Source organism: Phycodurus eques, chromosome 2 (genome assembly GCF_024500275.1).
Source record: "Phycodurus eques isolate BA_2022a chromosome 2, UOR_Pequ_1.1, whole genome shotgun sequence".
Taxonomy (NCBI): domain Eukaryota; kingdom Metazoa; phylum Chordata; class Actinopteri; order Syngnathiformes; family Syngnathidae; genus Phycodurus; species Phycodurus eques.
Genome location: NC_084526.1, coordinates 1,121,831 through 1,143,222, shown reverse-complemented (window position 1 = coordinate 1,143,222; position 21,392 = coordinate 1,121,831). Strand labels below are relative to the sequence as shown.

At 48.0% G+C, this 21,392-nt stretch overlaps 2 protein-coding genes across 6 annotated transcripts; one reads left to right on the top strand and one right to left on the bottom strand.

Annotated features, from left to right (window-relative positions):
* The first annotated feature begins 374 nt into the window (after positions 1–374).
* Positions 375–12,351, top strand: anxa2b (annexin A2b). Of its 5 annotated transcripts, none has more exons than XM_061704252.1 (14): positions 375–536; positions 991–1,054; positions 2,085–2,157; positions 2,281–2,374; positions 3,366–3,460; positions 3,529–3,642; positions 4,144–4,234; positions 8,792–8,871; positions 8,948–9,007; positions 9,360–9,453; positions 9,554–9,649; positions 9,751–9,809; positions 9,883–10,005; positions 11,046–11,229. In XM_061704252.1, exons 1-14 carry the CDS (start codon positions 521–523, stop codon positions 11,103–11,105), a joined length of 1,119 nt encoding a protein of 372 aa, XP_061560236.1. In that variant the 5' UTR covers positions 375–520; the 3' UTR covers positions 11,106–11,229. The 5 variants fall into 5 exon arrangements, with proteins under 5 accessions (XP_061560236.1, XP_061560244.1, XP_061560226.1 ...); XM_061704242.1 differs by lacking the exon at positions 375–536 and adding an exon at positions 11,282–12,351 and having other exon boundaries at positions 596–1,054; positions 11,046–11,116; XM_061704270.1 differs by lacking the exon at positions 375–536 and adding an exon at positions 597–736.
* Positions 12,352–19,202: 6,851 nt separating this feature from the next.
* Positions 19,203–19,892, bottom strand: LOC133399400 (forkhead box protein B1-like). Its single transcript, XM_061670979.1, has one exon. It carries the CDS (start codon positions 19,890–19,892, stop codon positions 19,203–19,205), a length of 690 nt encoding a protein of 229 aa, XP_061526963.1.
* Positions 19,893–21,392: the final 1,500 nt, after the last annotated feature.

The following is a 21,392-nucleotide window of genomic DNA, read 5'->3' as shown; positions in this document are numbered from 1 at the left end:
AAATAACTCATGAACATGTGAATTGCTTGCGTATCCCCTCACTCATACTCTCGTCCAATCGACATTTATAATTTACATAGTCAATCCCACCACACTTCAGTTGTACTGCCCTGTCCTTCCCTCGCAGGGTGTAGGACTACTGCCCCATACAACACTCATATCTAATGTGTCATTGTTATAGATATAATCAAGATTTACTTTTCTCGTCATTGTCTTTTGCCTTCTTTTCTCACTCCCCTCTAGAAAAACGACGAAGTGACATCACAGACTCAAGGCCACCCGATTCGAACCAAAGTATTTTTATGAGCCTATTGCTGACGCAACTTTGTGTCGCCACGGTAATGCGCCCGTCGTGTATCGTCATGGTAACGCAAAGCAGCTCACCAGTGCCACGCCGGGACTGAGCCCTGACTCAGGTGTGGGCGTGTGTGTTTGAGCTCTTTAAATACCAATATTTAAAGAGCACACACGCACACAAACGCGCACACGCCTCAGCTTTCCTTGGAGCATATGCGTGCTTATGCGTGTGAGTAAAGGTAAGAAGTCACATTTAATGTAACCTCTTTAAACTCTTAACACACATTGACAGGAAATCAACTTTGACTGTTGTGACCACGACAGGAAGTGGCCAACTCTGCCAGCTGAGCTTGCGTCTTCTTAATATGTTATTTGTTGTTTACATGTTCTTCAAGTGCTTCTTAGCGGGTTATCAATATATGCTTGACAGATTTTTAAAGTATTCCTAGTATTCTTGACATGTTTTTAACATTAACAAGTTCTGAATATCGTCTTAATGCCCTCTTTCATTGTTCTTAAAGTGTGAGGGTGGAGCACATTTTTTCTTCTTCCGAGTATGTTCTTAACGTCTTCTTAACATGTTTTACATATTCCCTAACATGTTTTTGATGTGCCATGAAAGTGTTGAATGTCGTAACATATCGTTAACGTGTCAACATAGTTCTTGGCGTTTTCTTAACATTGTGTTCTCAGCCATTTTCTTCGCGTGTTCTCGCGACGGACTCAAAGTGACAGCGCTTCTCCAAAGCTGCAGCAGGTATCAAAGCACAGCTAGGCGCTAAAAGCTACATGATAAAGGCTTCCCGCTAACAGCTACGTTCAACACGTGCTAAGCTAACACATACCCGCTGAGAGCTACGTGTACAGTATGTGCTAAGAGCTACGCGTAAATACTTTCATGCTCACGAGTCCGGGTGACAACTTCTCAACGTTTTGTTACAATTTTTTTCTTCTCTGCTTGTGGTGACCTTTGAACACATTGAGCATACGTGCTCTATAACAGGAAAAGCTAGTCAAAGGTCAATGCGTCTCCTTTGATTGCGAAGGCTATCTATCTTGTGTCCTATCGGCTTTTGCTGCCCCACCCCCCCGCGTCCGGCGCCGGAAAACAAACACACCCAAATGCGTACCGTAATCAGTCACTCATTCTCGAATCACGCCCTTTTTATACAGCGGACCTAGATAGTTACTCCACTCAGGGTTAGGGTCATTCCTGACTCCCTTGTCACATTAGCACCTACGACCTGTTACACACATCAAGATAATCGGGATGCGTTTGTCCCGATTTGGCCCCTTCCCGTCCCAGGACGACAAAGGCCAGAGCATCTTGTCTTCTACGCTGATCCTATAAGATGATCCTGAGGTGTGAGAAGAGTGAATTTGTCACGACAATCGGGTCCGACAATGCTAATTATTAAACACGTTCAATAGTCACGACCAAAAATCTTCACGTGTGTTTGGAACGATGTCGATCCCTGAGCCAGACTTGGTGAATTGTGACGTGAAACGGATTGTGGGGACCGTAGCCAGTCAAGAAGCGACCTGGTTGACGACCGGAAATCCAAACAAACGTCTTTCCCGACGTCGTACTTTGTATAAAAGTGGCTTCATCAGACGGCAAGAAGACTTATTTTCCAAAGCGTTTGATATCTGTCTTGGAGGACTTGATTCTAGATCGATGGTGAAACAGAATCTTCATGTGTGTGATGTTCTGCGTTGAGTTGAATCTTTTCAGATTTCAAAAATCCTTACAAGTGGACCGGGCCTAAGTCCATTTCCCCCTGCAGGTCAGAGGTCTGGGTAATCAAAATGGCGCTGGTGTCCGAGTTCCTGGGTCAGCTGACGCTGTCGTACGGCACGGTGAGTCTGACGACATCACGGGAAGCGGGAAGTGTTTTGAGAGCGAGGGAGCGACCTTGTTGAAGTTTCCTTGCGAAGCATCTTTGGGCCAATCAGGACAAAGCTGTAGCGTATCCTCTGCAGGAGGCCGAGCCTGCCTTTCCCACCGTGGTCGCCTTCCGAGACTTTGACCCAATCAGCGACGCCGCACGACTAGATGCCGCCCTGAGGACCAAAGGTTATTGTTATTATGACTATTATTATGATGATATGATTATTATTTCAGTTAACAAATTTCTGAGTCACTGTACAAGGCGTTGCTGGCTTGATTTTTTTGTTTTGTGTTGAAAGCTCAAATTTGAATTACGAAGTGAAAAGCAAAAATGGTGTGTCGTGTGATGCTCCGGCATGCGGGCAAGGAGAGCCACAGTTGCCGATGCAATTTTAGACCTTTTTTATCGAACGGAACGAAAAGTCCCACACACGAATACAAAGTGAGATCGTGTGCAATTAGCCGCTGTAGGCCACCTTCTCACACGCAAACAAGGCCACGCCCTTTAAAGGCACACAACCAACCCATACACGTACAGTACCTAAAAACATATGTGTGTTGTGTTTTACAACGGTAATTAACTATATTTCACATGTTGATTGTAACTGTGGATTAAATTGCCAAGCTTGTCGCCAAAATGTGTGCGAGTGATAAACGAAAGAAATGCGAACGGAATATAAAGCCAGTCGCGCTCTGAGATCTTCAGACTCAAGTCAGATGGTGGAGCACAGAGTCCAAAGCAACTTCACTCAACAGTGCTGTGAATGTCCATCCAGCCATCTATCTATGCAGATTGAGTTACCTTGTGCATGAAATGTGCTATAGGAATAAATTTGCCTTACCTTGCCTATGAATCAGAAATCCGTCCGTCTCAACTGCCAGGCGAAAAAGACCGACGACAACAACTTGAAAAAGGACATCCTGGGCATTTTCAACACGAATTATCTTGCAAAAGGACATGAAAGGTTATTTCAAGAAAATAAAAATTTGGATATGAGGGGACCTTAAAGATGGCAAAGAAATTGTGGTGTTGGGGGGCTGAAAAGGATTTTTGGCATTCAATTCATTTCCATGTGCGAACTGACTTGTGAGCTCGGTCACGGAACAAATTCAATGTGTAAATCAAGGCAGTTTGCGTTGCATTACGTTTGTGATATTTCTGGGTTCGGGCCTTCAGGAGTGGACGAGGAAAGCATCATCGATATTCTGACGCGAAGGTCGTACGAGCAGCGGCAAGAGATCGCCTTCGGGTACGAGCGCATCGCCAAGAAGGTGAGCCGCCCGCATGCCCGCCCGCCCTCGACATCGTCACATGACGAGGGCGTCCACGTGTGTTGCAGGACCTGCAGACGGCCTTGAAGGGGGCACTGTCGGGATCTTTGGAGGCGCTGATGCTGGGCCTGATGAAAAGTCCCGCCCACTACGACGCCTTGGAAATCAGAGCTGCCATGAAGGTGCGTCTGCCACCGTGACAACGATGACGATGACAAAGACGACAATGAAGACAAGAGCTACGATAACGGCGACAACAACGATAATGACTACAGCGATGATGATAACGATGGAAACAACCACGACAACGATACAATCAAGAAGGGGACAGTGAAGACAGCGACATCGCTATAACAATCATGACCGCAACAACGATGATGATATGGGGTTTTGAGTTTTTCCTTGCCCGATCGGGGGGTTTAGATTAGGCGACGTCGGATAACACCGACGACAACAGCCACGATGGTGAAAATGACAACGGCGACGATGAAAACAACCATTACGATTGTGAAGACGTCAGTGACTACGACGATGACCATAATGACAATTGCGGTGATGATGACGATGATCACAATGACGACAACAACCATATGACTCTAATGACAACGACGACAACGATGCAGACGGTGACACCCACGCCGACAACGCAGATGCTGATGGCGACCGCACGTTTTTCTGCTCAGGGTCTGGGAACCGACGAGGACACGCTCATCGAGATGATCTGCTCCCGAAACGACCGAGAACTGGCCGACATCCAAAAAGTGTACCGCGAACGTGAGTCGCTCAGTCCTCACTTTTCCTGCTTGCACCTTCAACGTTGAACGGTGCACGGGGAGGTTTGGGGTTTGAATCTCAGTTTGCATGTTTTTTTTTACTCTCATGTTTCAAAGGCATGTCAACATGCTAGCTTCAACAAATAGTTTATTGGTGGGAAAGCTTGTTTTTCTATATGTGCCCTGACAGTGACTGGCGACCAGTCTTTTATTCGTCTTAAAGCTGCCGCACACCGAATGACGGGGCGGAACCCGACTGAAATGTCTGGCAACTGTTGTGGGAACAGGGCCCTGTATAATCGAGCTAGAAACCAGCTGACTAAAGAAATTAACATTACAAAGAGGAACTATGCAGCAAAGTTGGAAAAACAGTTTAGCGCTAACGACTCTAAATCAGTCTGGCATGCATTCCAATCGCTGACCGATTTAAAAGCGACGATTCTCCCCAAGCTGAGAACAATAGCACACAAGCCAACGACTTGAATATCTTCTGCTGCAGATTTGAAAAGGACACTTTCACACCCCACGCCCACTCGGCCACACCACCGAACACAATCACACCTCTGACTTCTGCGTTAACCATCCATGAACAGGATGCATCTTCAAACATCCATCCATCCATCCATTTTCAACACCGCTTATCCTGGTTAGGGTCGTGGGACGCTGGAGCCTATCCCAGCTGACTTCGGGCGAAAGGCGGAATACACCCTGAACTGGTCGCCAGTCAGTCACAGGGCACTTATAGACACGGACAACCATTCGCACTCACATTCACACCGTCACTGAGTGGGAACTGAACCCACGCTGCCCGCACCAAAGTCAGGCGAGTGTACCACTACACCATCAGTGACTCATCGTCAAACAACTAAAGATTAACAAAGCGGCAGGCCCAGACCATGTGTCCCCATCCTGCCTCAAAGCCTGCGCGGACCAGCTCGCTCCCGTCGTCACTCAGATCTTCAATAGATCTCTGGAACTGTGCGAAGTACCATCCTGTTTCAAACGCTCCTCCATCATTCCAGTCCCCAAGAAACCTGCAATCTCGGGTCTAAATGACTACAGGCCTGTCGCCTTGACATCTGTGGTTATGAAGTCCTTTGAACGTCTCGTGCTGGACCACCTCAAGAGCGTCACAGGTCCCCTGCTGGACCCCCTGCAGTTTGCCTACCGAGCGAACGGGTCTGCGGATGATGCAGTCAACATGGGACTGCACTTCATCCTAGAACACCTCGACAGTGCAGGGACCTACGCGAGGATCCTGTTCGTGGACTTCAGCTCAGCGTTCAACACCATCATCCCTGAACTCCTTTCATCCAAGCTTCTCCAGGTCAGCGTCTCACCTGCCATCTGCCAGTGGATTTACAGCTTTCTGACGGGCAGGACACAGCAGGTCAGGCTGGGGGAGGCCACCTCATCCGCACGCAGCATCAGCACTGGGGCGCCCCAAGGTTGTGTCCTCTCTCTGCTGCTCTTCTCTCTCTACACGAACGACTGCACCTCAGCGCACCCGACTGTCAAACTCCTGAGGTTTGCAGATGACACCACTGTCATCAGCCTCATCAAGGACGGTGACGAGTCTGCATATCGACAGGAAGCGGAGCGGCTGGAGCTGTGGTGCGGCCAACACAACCTGGAGCTGAACACGCTCAAGACTGTAGAGATGATCATGGACTTCAGGAGGCATCCTTCGCCACAGCTGCCCCTCACGTTGTCCAGCTGCCTTGTGTCAACCGTCGAGACCTTCAAGTTCCTGGGAATTACAATCTCTCAGGACCTGAAGTGGGCGACCAACATCAACTCCGTCCTCAAAAAGGCCCAGCAGAAGATGTACTTCCTGCAGCTTCTGAGAAAGCACGGCCTGCTGAGGCATTTCTACACAGCGGTCATGGAATCAGTCCTGTGTTCTTCCATCACAGTCTGGTTTGGTGCTGCTACAAAAAAGGACGAACTCCGATTGCAACGGACAATCAAAACTGCTGAAAGGATTGTCGGCACCCCCCTACCCACCCTTGAGGACTTGCACGCTGCCAGAACTAAGACAAGAGCGTGCAAAATCCTCTCGGACCCTCCGCATCCCGGTCATTAGCTCTTCCGGCTCCTTCCCTCAGGTAGGCGCTACCGATCAATGCAAACTAGAACTAGTAGACATTCCAACAGCTTCTTCCCTCTTGCGATCAACTTCTTAAACACCTAACCTATAATTCCATTACAACAAGCTGACAATTTTTTGACTTGAGTTCGTTGTTACATTTCTGTGTAGCCAATTATGTATTACTCGTGCACTCACTGTGGTTATCTCGCCAGGCTGCACTATTTGCATATACTGCCCACTCATGCCAGAGTAGCATCTGCTCCATTTGCACACTGATTGAGGAGTATCTGTAACATTTGCACAACCAACATTGTCCCAGATGATCGCACTACTCGTCACTTTCAACCGCATACACTCCTTGAAGTCTCAGCGCCCTTTGCGCAATGGTCATTACACCGGACTATTGCAATATTAGTCATTCGCACTGCTCTAAGTGCTAGAGGACTCAGCATCTTTTTGCACAATTGTTTTTTGTCAATGTCTTTATGTCTCCAAAGTGTTCTGTAAATTGACTGTCTGTTGTACTCGAGCGGCTCCAACTACCGGAGACAAATTCCTTGTGTGTTTTGGACATACTTGGCAAATAAAGATGATTCTGATTCTGACAAAGTCGATCATTGAACTGCAACCTGGGGTGTCCTGGTGCCAAGTGCACGTGTGGACACCCTGATGCTTGAACATGGTGTTCGTTATGGACAAATCGTGATGAGCACAGATGTTCAATAACAGAACACCGCTTGGGGTATGATCAGGGGGGGGGGGGGGTGTTCCTCAAAATCACGCCCTTCCAGGTCTCACTGTCATTGCCCACGTGAGCATTGAAATCCACAAGCAGAACAATGGAGTCCCCAGCGGGAGCGCTCTACAGTACCCCCTCCAAGGACTCCAAAAAGGGTGGGTACTCTGAACTGCTGTTTTGTGCAGAGCTCACAAACAACAGTCAGGAACCGTTCCCCCACCCGAAGGCGGAGGGAGGCTACCCTCTCGTCCACCGGGGTGAACCCCAATGTACAGACGCCAAGCCGGTATATCCACCCTCTGCTCAGCGCTTCTCACCGTGGGCAACTCCAGAGTGGAAGAGAGTCCAACTCCTCTTGAGAGGACTGGTACCAGAGCCCAAGCCGCGTGTGAAGGCGAGCCCGACTATGTCTAGTCGGAATCTCTCGTCTTCACGTGCCAGCTCGGGCTCCTTGCCTGCCATGGTTAGGGTTAGGTGACGTTCCATGTCCCGAGAGCCAAGGTCCCTGCCTTTGGCCACCACCCAGCTCACACTGCACCCGACCCCTATGGCCCCTCCCACAAGTGGTGAGCCCATGGGAAGGGGAACCCACGTTACCCTTTCGAGCTGTGCCCGGCCAGGCCCCATGGGTGCCGGCCCAGCCTTCAAGCCCCACCTCCAGGCCTGGCTCCAGAGGGGGGCCCCGGGGACCCGCGTCCGGGCAGGGGAAACTGATGTCCATTTATGTTAATCATCATAAGGGTTCATTTGTGCCGTGCTTTGTCTGGTCCCTCACCTAGGACCTGTTTGCCATGGGTGACCCTGCCAGGGGTTTAAAGCCCCAGACAACTTAGCTCCTACGATCACTGGGACACATACCCTTCCACCACGATAAGGTGACGGTGCTGTCCCCTTTTTTCACGGAAGATCGCAACGATTCAGTCAAGATCTCAACGGCGCTTGACTTTCCCTCTCTCTCATGACGTCTTTTTTGTAATGTTTTGTTGTCACCCGTGCAGGTTGAAAAAAGTAACCAGCCTATTTTGACAAAGTAAGGGGTAGAAAGTGTAGATATCTGTTTTCAAATGGAGGGAGTCAAAGTAAAAAGTGGCCAGAGAAATAAATACTCAAAGTAAATTATGTGGTTACTTCCTGGCATTGGCCCGTTTCTCTTAATGGCGACGTTCTCAACTCCTTGCTATTCGTTGCTTGGAATCGGGCTGCCACACTAAGGTGCTTCTCCACTGTCTTCGGCGCGCATCTAGGTGCGAGGGTCGAGAATCGAGGAGGTTCCACGGGCGAGCCTAATTCGAGCGAGCGCCGATGTAACATTTGCGAAAGTCTTCTAGCTCCTTGACATTGATGTTGAAAAATGGACGTCTGCCAGCTGGACTTCAAATGTTATTTTCTGTTCTTGTTATTCCTTCATTATTTTAGTTTGGATATACATATTATGCTGAGTGTCTGTTCTATTTGGGGCGGTATTTAACACTAAAATGTAGTAATTACACTGGCTCATGGTTACGACTTCTAACAAAGCACCTATTTCTAAGGTGTGTACAGTAATTAGGCTTTCATTTTGTAAAGTGCATTTGGCCACGTTTCAATGGTTCTACACTTTTTTTTTTTTTATTGAACCTCATACATGAGCACTTTATATGTATTTACAAGTCATGTGACTCCTCTCTTCCAAAGTCATCCTAGATCGTCTCCAGCTCAGCCTAACCTGTTTGCCCATTTGTCCTCAGTGTTTAAGAAAGATCTGGAGAAAGACGTCGCAGGAGACACGTCGGGAGATTTTGCTAAAGTGCTGCTCGCTCTCATTCAGGTTGCTCACTAATTCATGGTAACCATGCTAATTAATGCTAATTATTGCTCACTAACAACCGTTTTGTTGTCTTCAGACCAAGCGAGACGAACCTTCCAATGTAGTCGACTATGAGAAGATTGACGACGACGCCAAAGTTCGTTTGGTGACATCAACAAACGTTTTGTTACAGGCCAGATTGTAGTTGCGCTTTCCCTCAGAGGGACCCTTGTGACTGTGAAACCATGTAACTGTTTAAGCTCCTCAGCGTATTATTACACAAATTGGTGAATAACTCATTTTGTCGAAGATAATATTTTGCTGAAGTTATTGTAACAAGGGGTTTCGTAATGCAAAATGTCAACGTTATTCTTCATTACATATAACTGTTTGAAATGTTGGTATAGATTTGGCCTTATATTTGACACCTGTGGGTTACATCAATCGATTAATCGACCGATCGATCAATGATGCATTGAGCTGTGGCCACGCCCTGTTTGTGACATCAGAGCCTCTACGAAGCCGGCGTGAAGCGCAAAGGAACCGATGAGGCCGTATGGATTTCCATCTTGACGCAGAGGAGCGCCGCTCACCTGCAGAGAGGTGAAGTGCGCCCCGTCAGATTCAGTACATTATCACAACTCGTCAGGTCACATCACGCTGCGTGTGTGCGTGCGTGTGATTGCGTGTGTGTCGGCGCTAGTGTTTGAGCGCTACAAGAGCTACAGCCCGTATGACTTGAAGGAAAGCATCTGCAAGGAAGTCAAAGGCGACCTCGAGAAATCTTTCCTGACTCTCGGTACTTTTTTCTCCTTCCTCTAACTTGATAGCATGTTAGCATGGCATTGTTTACTTTGATGAGTGTGCGTGTGTTTGTGTGTGTGTGTGCTGTGCATGCAGTGGAGTGTTTGGAGAACAAACAGATGTACTTCGCCAACAGACTCGATGAGGCTATGAAGGTAACGTCGAGGCAACGTGTGACCTACATGTGACTTCTGTCTGACCTTTATGTGACATCTGTGCGACCTTCAGGGCAAAGGTGCCAAGGAGAAAGTTCTCACCCGCATCCTGGTGTCTCGATGTCAAGTGGACTTGATGAAGATCAGAAGAGAGTTCAAGAAGCGACACGGACGCTCGCTCTACCGCGCTATCAGTGTGAGGAATATACAAATAACAACAATAGTAATCATCATCATAATTGTTTCAGGCACCTAAATATAGTGTACTTGTACACTATATTAGCTACACCATCTTCGTGTTGCAGAGGCTTACATTCAGGGCTGCGGGTTAACCCTAAGGCCCGTATACAGAAAAAACTATGGCCACTTTGACATTCTTCGACTTTGACTTATTAAACATGCTAAAACCACTCCATCAAGCAATTATATATGACAGTTATTTTTAAAAACTGCTACGTTTTTCAATAACATTTCAGGTCGTGTCAAATGTCGCTTTTAGCATATGGCGGGCCGCGAAAAAACGGATAGTGGGCCACAAATGGTCCCTGGGCTGTAGCCTGGACACCACTGCCTGAGAAAGTTAGGGGATCGGAATTGACTTCATAGTCAGAAGAACATGACGAGAAACAAGAACGAGGCAGCCGGTGCTGAGTGAGAACATGTTTTGTTCACGTGGTCTCGATGTGCGAACTGGACCTGAGAGATAGGGTGAGAAGCTCAGTCATCCGGTAGGGGCTCAGAGTTGAGAGGATCCAGATGAGGCAAGATGGTCTCGGTTCTGCTGGCCGCCTGGGAGGCCTGGGAAGAACTGGACCAAGTGCCTGGGGAGAGGAAATTCTGGGCTGATGGATGATAGATGGGAAGATGGATGGATGAATGTATTGAAGGATGGATGGATGGATGATGGGTGGATTGAGGGATGGGAGGATGAATGGATGCAGATTGTAAAAGCGGGTCCGTGTTCGTGACATCATTTAGGCCAGCAGAGCCGGCCACGCTGGTGCCGGCGTATCGCGTCCAGCACAGCTGACCTGACAGGCGGCGGTCCAAAACGACGGCAAGGTTGCGAAGGTGTCGGGATGGAACGAGCGCCAAGTGGAAGTTGAGTGTGGTTAGGCTGAGGGATTCTGCGCTTGTGCTGATGATTCGCTTTTGTCGTCGTTGAGCTGAGGAAAGATCTCTTCGTCTTCATCCTCGTCGTCGTCGTTCCGGTGATGTTGTTTTGTTTGGTTTCAGGAACACACCAAAGGCGACTACCAGAAGGCTTTGCTCAGCTTGTGTGGAGGAGATGACTGAACTCGCTCAACGTATGTGCGTGCGTGCCTCCGATGACAAAAGGACACACACACACACACACACTAACCCTAACCACACACACTCGAGCCCCACGTGCTGCCTGAGCTGCTCTTGTCAATCTAACATTAAACAAAATGAAAAATCAGTTTCCCTCATGTCTGTCTGTTGCATCACAGGACCACCAGACGGCAGCACAGATAGAGAGAGAGAGAGAGACTTTATTTATCCTGCGAGGGAAATTCGATCCACAAAAGGCATTTGTATCAATTATTTACTGAATTAACTTATTTTATTTTTCAATCAATCAATCAGAAAACAAATTTAATGATATCGCACATTTCATACGTAAAGAATGCAACCCAAAGTGTCTCACATACTGTCGATAAAAACGGACAATTAAAATAGCAAGAAATATCCAAACACCTACCCCTCCCATCCTCACATACAGTGGCTGAAATAAGTATTTAACACTCCAGCAGCGGTAAAGAAAATGGATGGATGGACGTACGTCACCATTTTTCTCATTACATACTGTATATTTCCAAAGGTGCTATTAACATGAACATTTCACCAAATGTTGGGGAAAAAGTATTGAACACACCAGCTGGTATTTATTGAATACTTTGTGCAAACGCCTGTGTTTGCAATGACAGCTTCAAGAAACCTCCTGTATGGAGAAACTAGTCTCATGCGTTGCTGTGGTGTGATTTTGGCCCATTCCTCCACACAAGCAGTCTTCAAATCTTCAAGGTTCAGTGGGCTTCTTTTATGGACCTTGAGTTTGAATTCTTTCCACAGATCCTCGATTGAATCGATTGGTGATTCAGTCCGGTGATTGGCTGGGTCGGTTCCAGTAGCTTTATTTTTTTCCCTTTGAAACCAAGTGAGAGTTTCCTTGGCACTTTGTTTTGGATCATTATCCTGCTGAAATTTCCACCCTCGTTTCATTTTAATCATCCTCGTAGATGGCAGCCGATTTTTCTCAAGAAAGCTATATTTGCCCATTCATCCTTCCTTCAATAATTTGGTTTACCAGTGCCATTTGCGGAAAAGCAGCCCCACACCATCATGTTCCCGCCTCCGACCTTGACTGTTGATATGGTGTTTTTAGCGTGTGCAGTGCCATTTCTCCTCCAAACGTGGTGTGCATTATGGCATCCGAACAGTTCAATTTTGCTCACATCTGACCACACTATATTCTCCCAGTATTTAACTGGCTTGTCCAAATGTTCTTCAGCAAACCTGATGCGAGCTTTGACATGTTTTTTTTTTCAGCAATGGGGTCTTGCGTGGTGAGCATGCTTACAAGCCACAGCGGCGGAGTGCATTACTCACTGTTTTCCGTGTGACAACAGGACCTGCTAATTCCAGGTCTTTTCTAAGCTTTCCACAGGTGGTCCTTGGCTCTTGGACAACTCTTCTGATTATTCTTTGAACTCCTCTGTCAGAAATCTTGTGAGCATCACCTGATGGAGGCAAATTTATGCTGGTATGATTGGCTTTCCACTTACGTATTACGCCCCCAACCGTGCACACTGGAACGTTCAGAAGCTTAGGTGTTGTCTTGGCTTTCCATGCCTTTTTGCACCTCCCTTTCTTCCTGTGTTCAATACTTTTTCCCTGTGTCATTTCACATTTTTACACACAACTTAATCTCTCATCTTATTTGTTCTACTTTGTTTGTATGTAGAGATTACTTAGGTTGTTCCCAACATCTGGTTCAATTTTCAGGTCAATAGCACTTTTGGAAGCAAAATGGTGACGTGTTAAATACTTGCTTCAGCCGCTGTATAAAAGCAAACAGACCAATAAGACATGTACACACAAACACAGCACCCATTCACTAGCAGTGTAGAGACACGGCAAGGCGTCGCCAATCCTAGGCGAGGAAAGACAACCCGTGGGAGCCGTCCACACCGAGCGGTGGTACGTTTCGCAACAACAGAGGATGTGCAGAGGCTCCCGGCCCCCTGTCGGATGAAATCCCTGCGGGCAGACCGACCGCACTTCCCCGCGTGGAGGATCCCATGAGGAGACACTGGAGGGAAACGTGAAAAGACTAAAAGACAATAGGACAAGATGAAAACTGAAGGACAATAGGAGATATGATACAATACGATAACAAATAAATAAAAAGATAAATGAATAAGCAAATGAGTAGATAAATGTCCCCATGAATAATAATGAAATCAGTTGAACGCTAAGCTCCTTTTAAAAGCATCCGCAGTCTCTGTGTTCCTGATGCTCTCTGGCAGGCCATCATGGCTGAATGCAGCCTCTCTGTGGATTTTTGTTCTGGTTTTTGGAATGATCAAAAGGCCACTGCCGGAGGACCTCAGGACCCATGAGGGTTGTTATGATAAAAGCTGGAGCCTGTCCCAGCTATCATCGGGCAGGAGGCGGAGTACGCCCTGAACTGGTTGCCAGCCAATCGCAGGGCACATACACACAAACAACCATCCGCACTCACATTCACACCTACGGGCAATTTAGAGTCTCCAATTAATGCATGTTTTTTGGGATGTGGAAGGAAACCGGACTGCCCGGAGAAAACCCACACAGGCACGGGGAGAACATGCAAACTCCACACAGGCGGGGCCGGGGATTGAACCCCTGTCCTCACAACTGTGAGGCGGACGATCCAACCAGTCGGTCACTGTGCCTATTGTTTATTTTTTATTTGTATTTTCTTTTTTTTGCAAATATTCTCTCAATTTGAATTTGATGCCTGCGACACACTCCCAAAAGCTGGGACAGGAGCAACAAAAGACTGGGAAAGTTGCGGAATTCTCCAAATATTCCACAGGTGAACTGGTTCATTGGAAACAGGTGAGTGTCAAGATTGGATATAGAAGGAGCATCCCGAAAGACTCAGTTTACACAAGCAAGGATGGGGCGAGCTTCACCACTTTGTGAACAACCGCATGAGCGAATAGTCCAATAGTTTAAGAACAACGTTTCTCAATGTACAATTGCAAGGAATTTAGTGATTTCATCATCTACGGTTCATAGTATCATCAAAAGATTCAGAGAATCTGGAGAAATCTCTGAAGGCCGAAAACCAACATTGAATGCCAGTGACCTTGGATCCCTCGGGTGGCACTGTATTAAAAATGGCATTAGTATGTAAAGATATTGCCACATGGGTTCAAGAAGACTTTTGAAAACCATTGCCAGATAACGGAGTTAGTTGCTACATTTAGAAATGCGAGTTAAAACTACCACGCAAAGAGAAAGCCATATAGCAACACGCAGACAAGCCTCCGGCTTCTGTGGGGCCCACTTCATCTGAGACGCACTGACGCAAAGTGGAAAAGTGTGCTATGGTCTTATGAGTCCACATTTCAAATTGCTTGTAGAAATCATGGACATGATGTCCTCTGGGTCAAAGGGGAAAAGGACCTTCTCGACTGTTATCAGCGCAAAGTGGCATGGGTAACTTGCACCACGAATGCTGAAAGGTTTTGGCGCAACATATGCTGCCATCCAAGCAACATCTTTTTCTGGGAATTCCTGGTTTATTTCAGCAAGACAATAGCAAGCCACATTCTGCACATGTTACAACAGCGTGGCTTCGTCGTACTTTTTCAGGATCTCGTTGCAGGCACCTAACTTAAAACAGCTGTGTGTCATCTGCGTAACTGTGGAAGCTGATGCCTTGTCTGCTGAGGACGTCCCCAAGGGGAAGCATGTATACTGGATTAAGGAGAACTGCACCTGAAATTGACCCTTGGGAAACCCCACACACAATTTATGCGTTTTGGAGGAACGTGTATCCCCGATGGTGTCATGGGAGCTTTTGTAAAATTGGTGTGGGGTGTCTGTGATGAGTTTTGAGGAATTGGAAATACGTTCCTGTTTGACTGTGTTATTGTAGGTTTTGAGTTGTTCATGGAATATTTCATGGTGAACTGTCAACTTGCTTTTTCTCCACCTCCTCTGTGCAGTTTGTTTGCCATTTTGGATTTTGCCATTTCTCCACAGTGGTGTGGGTTTTATTTTTATCGTTGGAGTTAAAAGAAGCCACCGTGTTCAGTGTTGACTTCAGTTTGGTGTTAAAATTGTCAAGAATAAAATCATATGGTGCAGATAGCATGTCAGCAGGTTTGGTTAGTGCTCTGTAAAATCTCAATACAATTTGCAGCCACTTCACAAGTCCGATAGTGTTTCCTCACCATTGTCACCTTTTTGAGAACAAGGCTGATGTGCAGAGTTATGGGAACTAGATAGGAATGAGCCGCACAATGACGTTATGGGAAGGAGTCGTGGAGGCTTGACTCGGGACAGAAGTGAGCGTTTGCAAGCAACAGTATGGTTTCATGCCAAGAAAGAGTACCACAGATGCACTATTTGCCTTGAGGGTGTTGATGGGGAAGTGTAGAGAAGGTCAGAAGGAGCTACATTGTGTCTTTGCAGATCGAGAGAAAGTGAGTGCCCAGAGAGGAAATGCGGGAATGACTGGAATCCCCACGGACCATGACGTTTGCAGGCGACATTGTGATCTGCAGGTGGAAGAACATTTCGACAGGTGGAGGCAAGCGCTGGAAAGGAGAGCAATGAAGATTAGCCCAAGTAAGACAGAATATACTGGATGTGCAGGAATGAGAGAGGCGGAGAAGGAAGAGTGAGGCGACAGGGCGAAGAAATAGCGTGGGTGGAGGACTTGAAATACTTGGGGTCAAAGGTCCAGATCCATGGTGCGTGTGGTAAGGAAGTGAAGAAAAAGCGGGTCCAAGCAGGTCGGAACGGGTGGAGGAAGGTGGCAGCTGTGTTGTGTGACAGAAGAGTCTCTGCTAAGATGAAGTTCAAAGTTGTTAAGACCATAGAGGGGATCAGTTGTGCCATCCAAGAGCAAAATAGAGCCAACAGGGAGGGCTTTCCCGCACAGTGCGATGCTGGCACCCCTTTTTTTTCTTCTTCTTCTTCTTCTCAAGTTTTGTCTGCTTGTTAGAGATATGCAAATGCGGCCTGCCGTTAATGGCCGCCGCCGGGGTGTGCCGCTAACTTTCATGCCGCGACTCGCGAGCTGACGTGTCGCTCGGTCCCGGCGGCGGCGGCGGCGGCGGGTGACTCGCTCGGCGGTGCGCTTATCATTTGCATAAACGTTTGTTCTGCGCTCCAAACGGAAGCGCAGAGAAAGACGCCGCCGAGACAAACATGTTTCTCGTGCTTGTCTTTTCGGCAACGCGCCGCCGCCAGCAACTGCGCGCGTTTCTTCCTCGCCGAACACTTTCAAGTTTTTCCCGCGTGCTTGTTTGGATTCAGAAAGCAACTGCGCCGCAAACTTTTTGCACAGCGTTCGCAACGACTTGATTTGCACACCTGAACTCAAACGCAGCGCTTGCCTGCAACCGCCTTCATCGCACCCACACGCACTCACAGACACACACGATGGCAGCAGGGCCTTCAGGCCTTTCACGCCGTTGGCTTGTGGAAGACGTTAAAGAGTGACACACTTTTGTTCTTGTTTCCTCAAAAGAGATGCAAGTCTCAATGTGACAGTTCTCCTGCCTAAATGAGGGACAACAAAGAAAGAAAAGCAGCCAGGAAGAAGATGATGATAATGATGATGATGATGATGATGATGATGATAAAGTGGGTTAATAATGTGCCAACTGGACACATTTGGAGAGACGCAGACGCCATCTCAGGCTGACTACCTCCTTTGCTTGTCACATCTTCATCCTCATCACCTCTTTGCTCTTCATCACCGTCTTTGGACTCGATGGCCAGTGACCGCGGTCACGCCCACTTGACTTTTACGTCGATCGCCTCCTCCTCGCCAACACTAATCACGCAGCAGGGCTAATGCTTTCCGTGCGCACACGCACAAACACACACTGAACAGATTAAACCCTCCAACCCCAAGATTGAACTCGACCACCTCTGATTCTCGGTCTGGCTCCGTCGCTCTGATGGTCTCCATCCATAGTAAAACTTCAAAAACCAGGGCTGCACCAACTGCCTCATATTGCTTTCTTCATATCATTAGCATATCAAGTGTGATCCATTTTTGAGTTGCTATGTTTAAGTTGAGACACCTCTGCTTGATTTGAGTCTCACGTTTGCTACCCGTACTTACCATGATGCAACCTGAGTGCGTCAGAGTGCAAAATGTGTTTTTAGTGGGGGAAAATATGTTGGCAAGTTGGGCCTCCCTATGTGAAAAGTGCTTAAGGTTCGACCAAAGAGTGTCCCGATTCAATAAGGTGCTTCAGACGATCAAGGGTTTTGTCTTTCAGCAATTGAGAAATACTGTTGAAACACGGAAAAAAATAAACTAGCACACACACACACACACACAAATTAACATGCAAACATACCCGTTAAATACACAAAGTGTAAATACATACACGTACCGCAAACACATTACTAAACACACAAACCAAGAGAGCGCATGCGAGTGCTGACGGGCGGCCGACTTAACGAAGCTGCTGACAGCCAATTAACTTTGCCGTCTCATGAATAATCATTAAAAAAAAAAAAATAAAGTGAAAATGTCTCTCGTGTCCTTTGTCGACGCAACAAACACAAATGGGAACTCCGTCTTGTCCACTCACACACCACAAGGTCACGTGATCACAAACTTTTTTTTTTGGTCAATTTTTTTTTTTAAAAACAGCTACGAGGCGCATGAAGAACCCAATAACCAAAATACACACCAAAAAAAAAAACCTGCTTTGAAAACTATTTTCCAGAGTTTATGACCTTTGCAAAGAGGTCAACTAACAGACCTCATACAGTACACTAACAACCAGATCTTTAGCTCCTAAAACTAGATCCTTCGATCCCCAAACCAAGATCTTTAGATTCCAAAGTCAAAATATTTAGGTCCTAAACAAGGGTCTTTAAGTACCAAATCGAGATCTTTAGCTCTCAAAGCCTTTCTACCTCCCCACATGCAAACGGTGCAAACAATAAAGATTCCTGAAAGCCAAATGAGTCTTCTCATCGCCCGCTTGTACTTGTACGGGGGTTCCCCCCCTTGGAATCGCATCCATTCCAACGAAGCTAGCAAAAGCGAATAGATGGCAAGATGCAGAAAAATGCTTTTCCATTTCAGGGTCTTGCTTGATTTTGGCCACGAGACCAAATTGTGAGTTGTGGTCGTGGAAATATCCTGAATATAAGTCGAGCAACACATCACAACACGGACGCGCAGAACGTGCTTATCGTGTTATCATGGATGGGTTTTTTTTCCCGTTATTTACCGCAGAAGGTATACCAGTTTGACGCTGAACAAAACAATTTTTCGCTGCTTTGATGAGTCGACGAGAATAATCATGCGTTATATACTGTAGCGCTTTTCCAAGGAGCTCAAAATGCTTCATTATCGCACACGCTGTTCATTGACTCCGCAGTCACACTCGCGTGGTGAGAAGTGACTTGTGACGGCATAGCTGCCCTGTGGGAGGCAGCCTGATGGAAGCGGGGCTGCCATTCCGCGCCTACGGCCCCTCTGATCACCACCAAACAACCGAGCCCGTTCATTCGCGGGCGATGTGGGTTAAGTGTCTTGCCGGCGGGTGGGGAACAAACCGGCGACCAATGGTTGCAGGGCGTACGCTTACCCTATGAGCCGTGTGTGTGTGTGCGTGTGTGTGTGTGTGCGTGCGTGCGTGCGTGCGTGCGCGCGTGTGAATGTTGTACTGGATTGTCATGTCTTTTTTATTGTGATGTGAAATTAGCATCAAAAAGAGAAAGCGAGAACTTAACGTGATGCTTTTCCATTGCTTTATTTACGAAAATATGAGATTATTGGGATGATTCGAAGAAATGATTGAAATGGACAAATTACACATTTTCAACAACAGCAATATTTTCAAACACCTGCAGAACTGTTATGAAATGTTATGTTTTTGCGACAGTTTGTTGATGTAAACAATATTTACTCTTACTCATTTCACATTTCACTATCATGAAAAGTCAGAAATGATTGTAAATGTTCACATCAACATGAATCCTCCTAACAAACATTCAAATGACGAGCAGAACATTTGAAAGCTAACAAATAAATTCTGCTTTTGCAGTGAAAGAGCACAAAATGTCACCTGCGAAAAGACGCTCGCTTGCTTTTTGCCACGCTCGGTCAGTCGTTTAGAGGGCACCCTCAGGAAAGGGGGCCGCACGGCCGAGGAAGGGCGACTCGGGGGGGCGCAGGCCAGGGGCGAGCAGAGCGTGCGTGGCTTTGACAGGCACCGGGATGGCGGCAAGCGCGTGCCCGCCGTAATCGCACGGCACCAAAGCCGGGAGGAGAAAGTCTCCTGCTGCGGGTGGCACGGCGGGCGACCCCGTCCAGTCTGAGGGGAGCACGTGGCACCGGTCCCGCTGCTGCCGGGCGGGCTCGTCGCCCACGCCGGCCATGAGGCTCTCGATGGCGAAGGGGTGCTTGAAGGGCGGGTGCGGCGGGCGGGGGCGCGGGTGCGGCGGGCAGCCCCAGGCCACGGTCTGCGCAGCCTTGAACCTCTTGCGGCGTCTCAGGAAACTTCCGTTTTGGAACATGTCCCCGCAGAGGGGGTGCAGGGCCCACATGCCGCCCTTTCCCGGCTGCTCGGGCCCGCGCGGGATCTTAATGAAGCAGTCATTGAAGGACAGGTTGTGGCGCAGAGAGTTCTGCCAGCGCCGCGTGTTGTGGCGGTAGAAGGGGAAGTTGTCAGAGATGAAGCGGTAGATGGCGCTCAGCGGAAGCATCTTGTCCGGGCTGCTCTGGATGGCCATGGCCGTCAGGCTGATGTACGAGTACGGCGGCTTGTGCGAGCTGTACGCGCTCCGCGACGGACGGGGCATGGCGGCCGCCGCCCCGACCGCAGCATAGGTGAGGTGGAGGGGGCCGCCGGGCGGGACTCGCCGACTCGGAGCTCCGGTCGGCGGACGAGTGTGAAGAGTGTGAGAAGGTTGACGCGTGCGGGCGATAAAGTTGGGGAGACGGGATGATGGGGGGGGGGGGGGGGTGGCGCCGCAGTCCGCTAATTGGACGCTTTTTCTTTGTCATGATCCTGAAAGGAGGGGGGGCGGAGTTAGGCAGGGCGGGTGTCGACATTATTGACGTGACGGCACAGCAACCCACCAAAGAATAAGAAAGGGGACGTGCCTTTCGTCGCACGTCACTCCCTCGTCTAAGATTTATTCACACTCACGTCCATTCAAACTTTCTTATTTAGTAACCCTCTCTCAGCCGCTCATTCATTAACTTCTTGCTTGTTAATTACAAGAAAGGCGTGCCAGAAGAATGAGAAATGGAAGAAGTGAGGCCGAATGTGAACTCAGTTGCGGTTGCGTTCATTGTCGTTACTGGTGGACACTTCTCGAATACTCCCGGATCCTCCCTCCTCCGTTTACACGTTGGCTTCTCCCACCGCAGGGAACGAAAAATGAGAAACGGTTGCTTCTCCGTGTCCTCATTGCGCGCAGACGACGATTAAAGCCTGGCACACGCGTCACGGTCATCGGCCTGTTTTTGTCCCGATTTAGCCCCTTCCTGACCAAGGACGACAAACGAACGCCAGACCGCCTTCTGTCTTCTAAGATGATCCTATCAGACGATTCTGTGGTCTGAGGTGTGTTAAGAGTGGATTTGTGCCGATAACCGGGTCCCAAACGGGTCCAGCCTTTTTTGGGCTCGTCAGACCAGAGAATCTTATTTCTCACCATCTTGGAGTCCCTTCAGGTGGTTTTTTTTTTTCGGCAAACTCCATGCGGGCTTCCATGTGTCTTCCGTCGGGCCACTCTGCCATAAAGCCCCGACTGGTGGAGGGCTGCAGTGATGGTTGACTTTGGAGAACTTTTGCCCATCTCCCGACTGCATCTCTTTGGGTTTCTTCTTTACCTCTCTCACCAAGGCTCTTCTCCCCCGATTGCTCAGTTCGGTTCTGGTCGTCCCAAACGTCTTCTTCCGTTTAAGGATCACGGAGGTCACTATGCTGTGAGGAACCTGAAGTGCAGCAGAAATTGTTGTGTAACCTCGGCCAGATCTGTGCCTTGCCACAATTCTGTCTCTGAGCTCTTCGGGCAGTTCCTTTGACCTCGTGATTCTCATTTGCTCTGACATGCAACTGTGAGCTGCAAGGTCTTATATGGACAGGGGTGTGGCTTTCCTAACCGAGTCCAATCAGTATGATCAAACCATCTCAAGGATGATCAGAACAAATGGACAAATATGAGTGTCACAGCAAAGGGTCTGAATACTTACGGCTGTGTGATATTTTATTTTTCCTTTATCAATAAATCAGCAAAAATGTCAACAGTTGCGTTTTTTTTTTTACTGTCAATATGGGGTGCTGTGTGTAC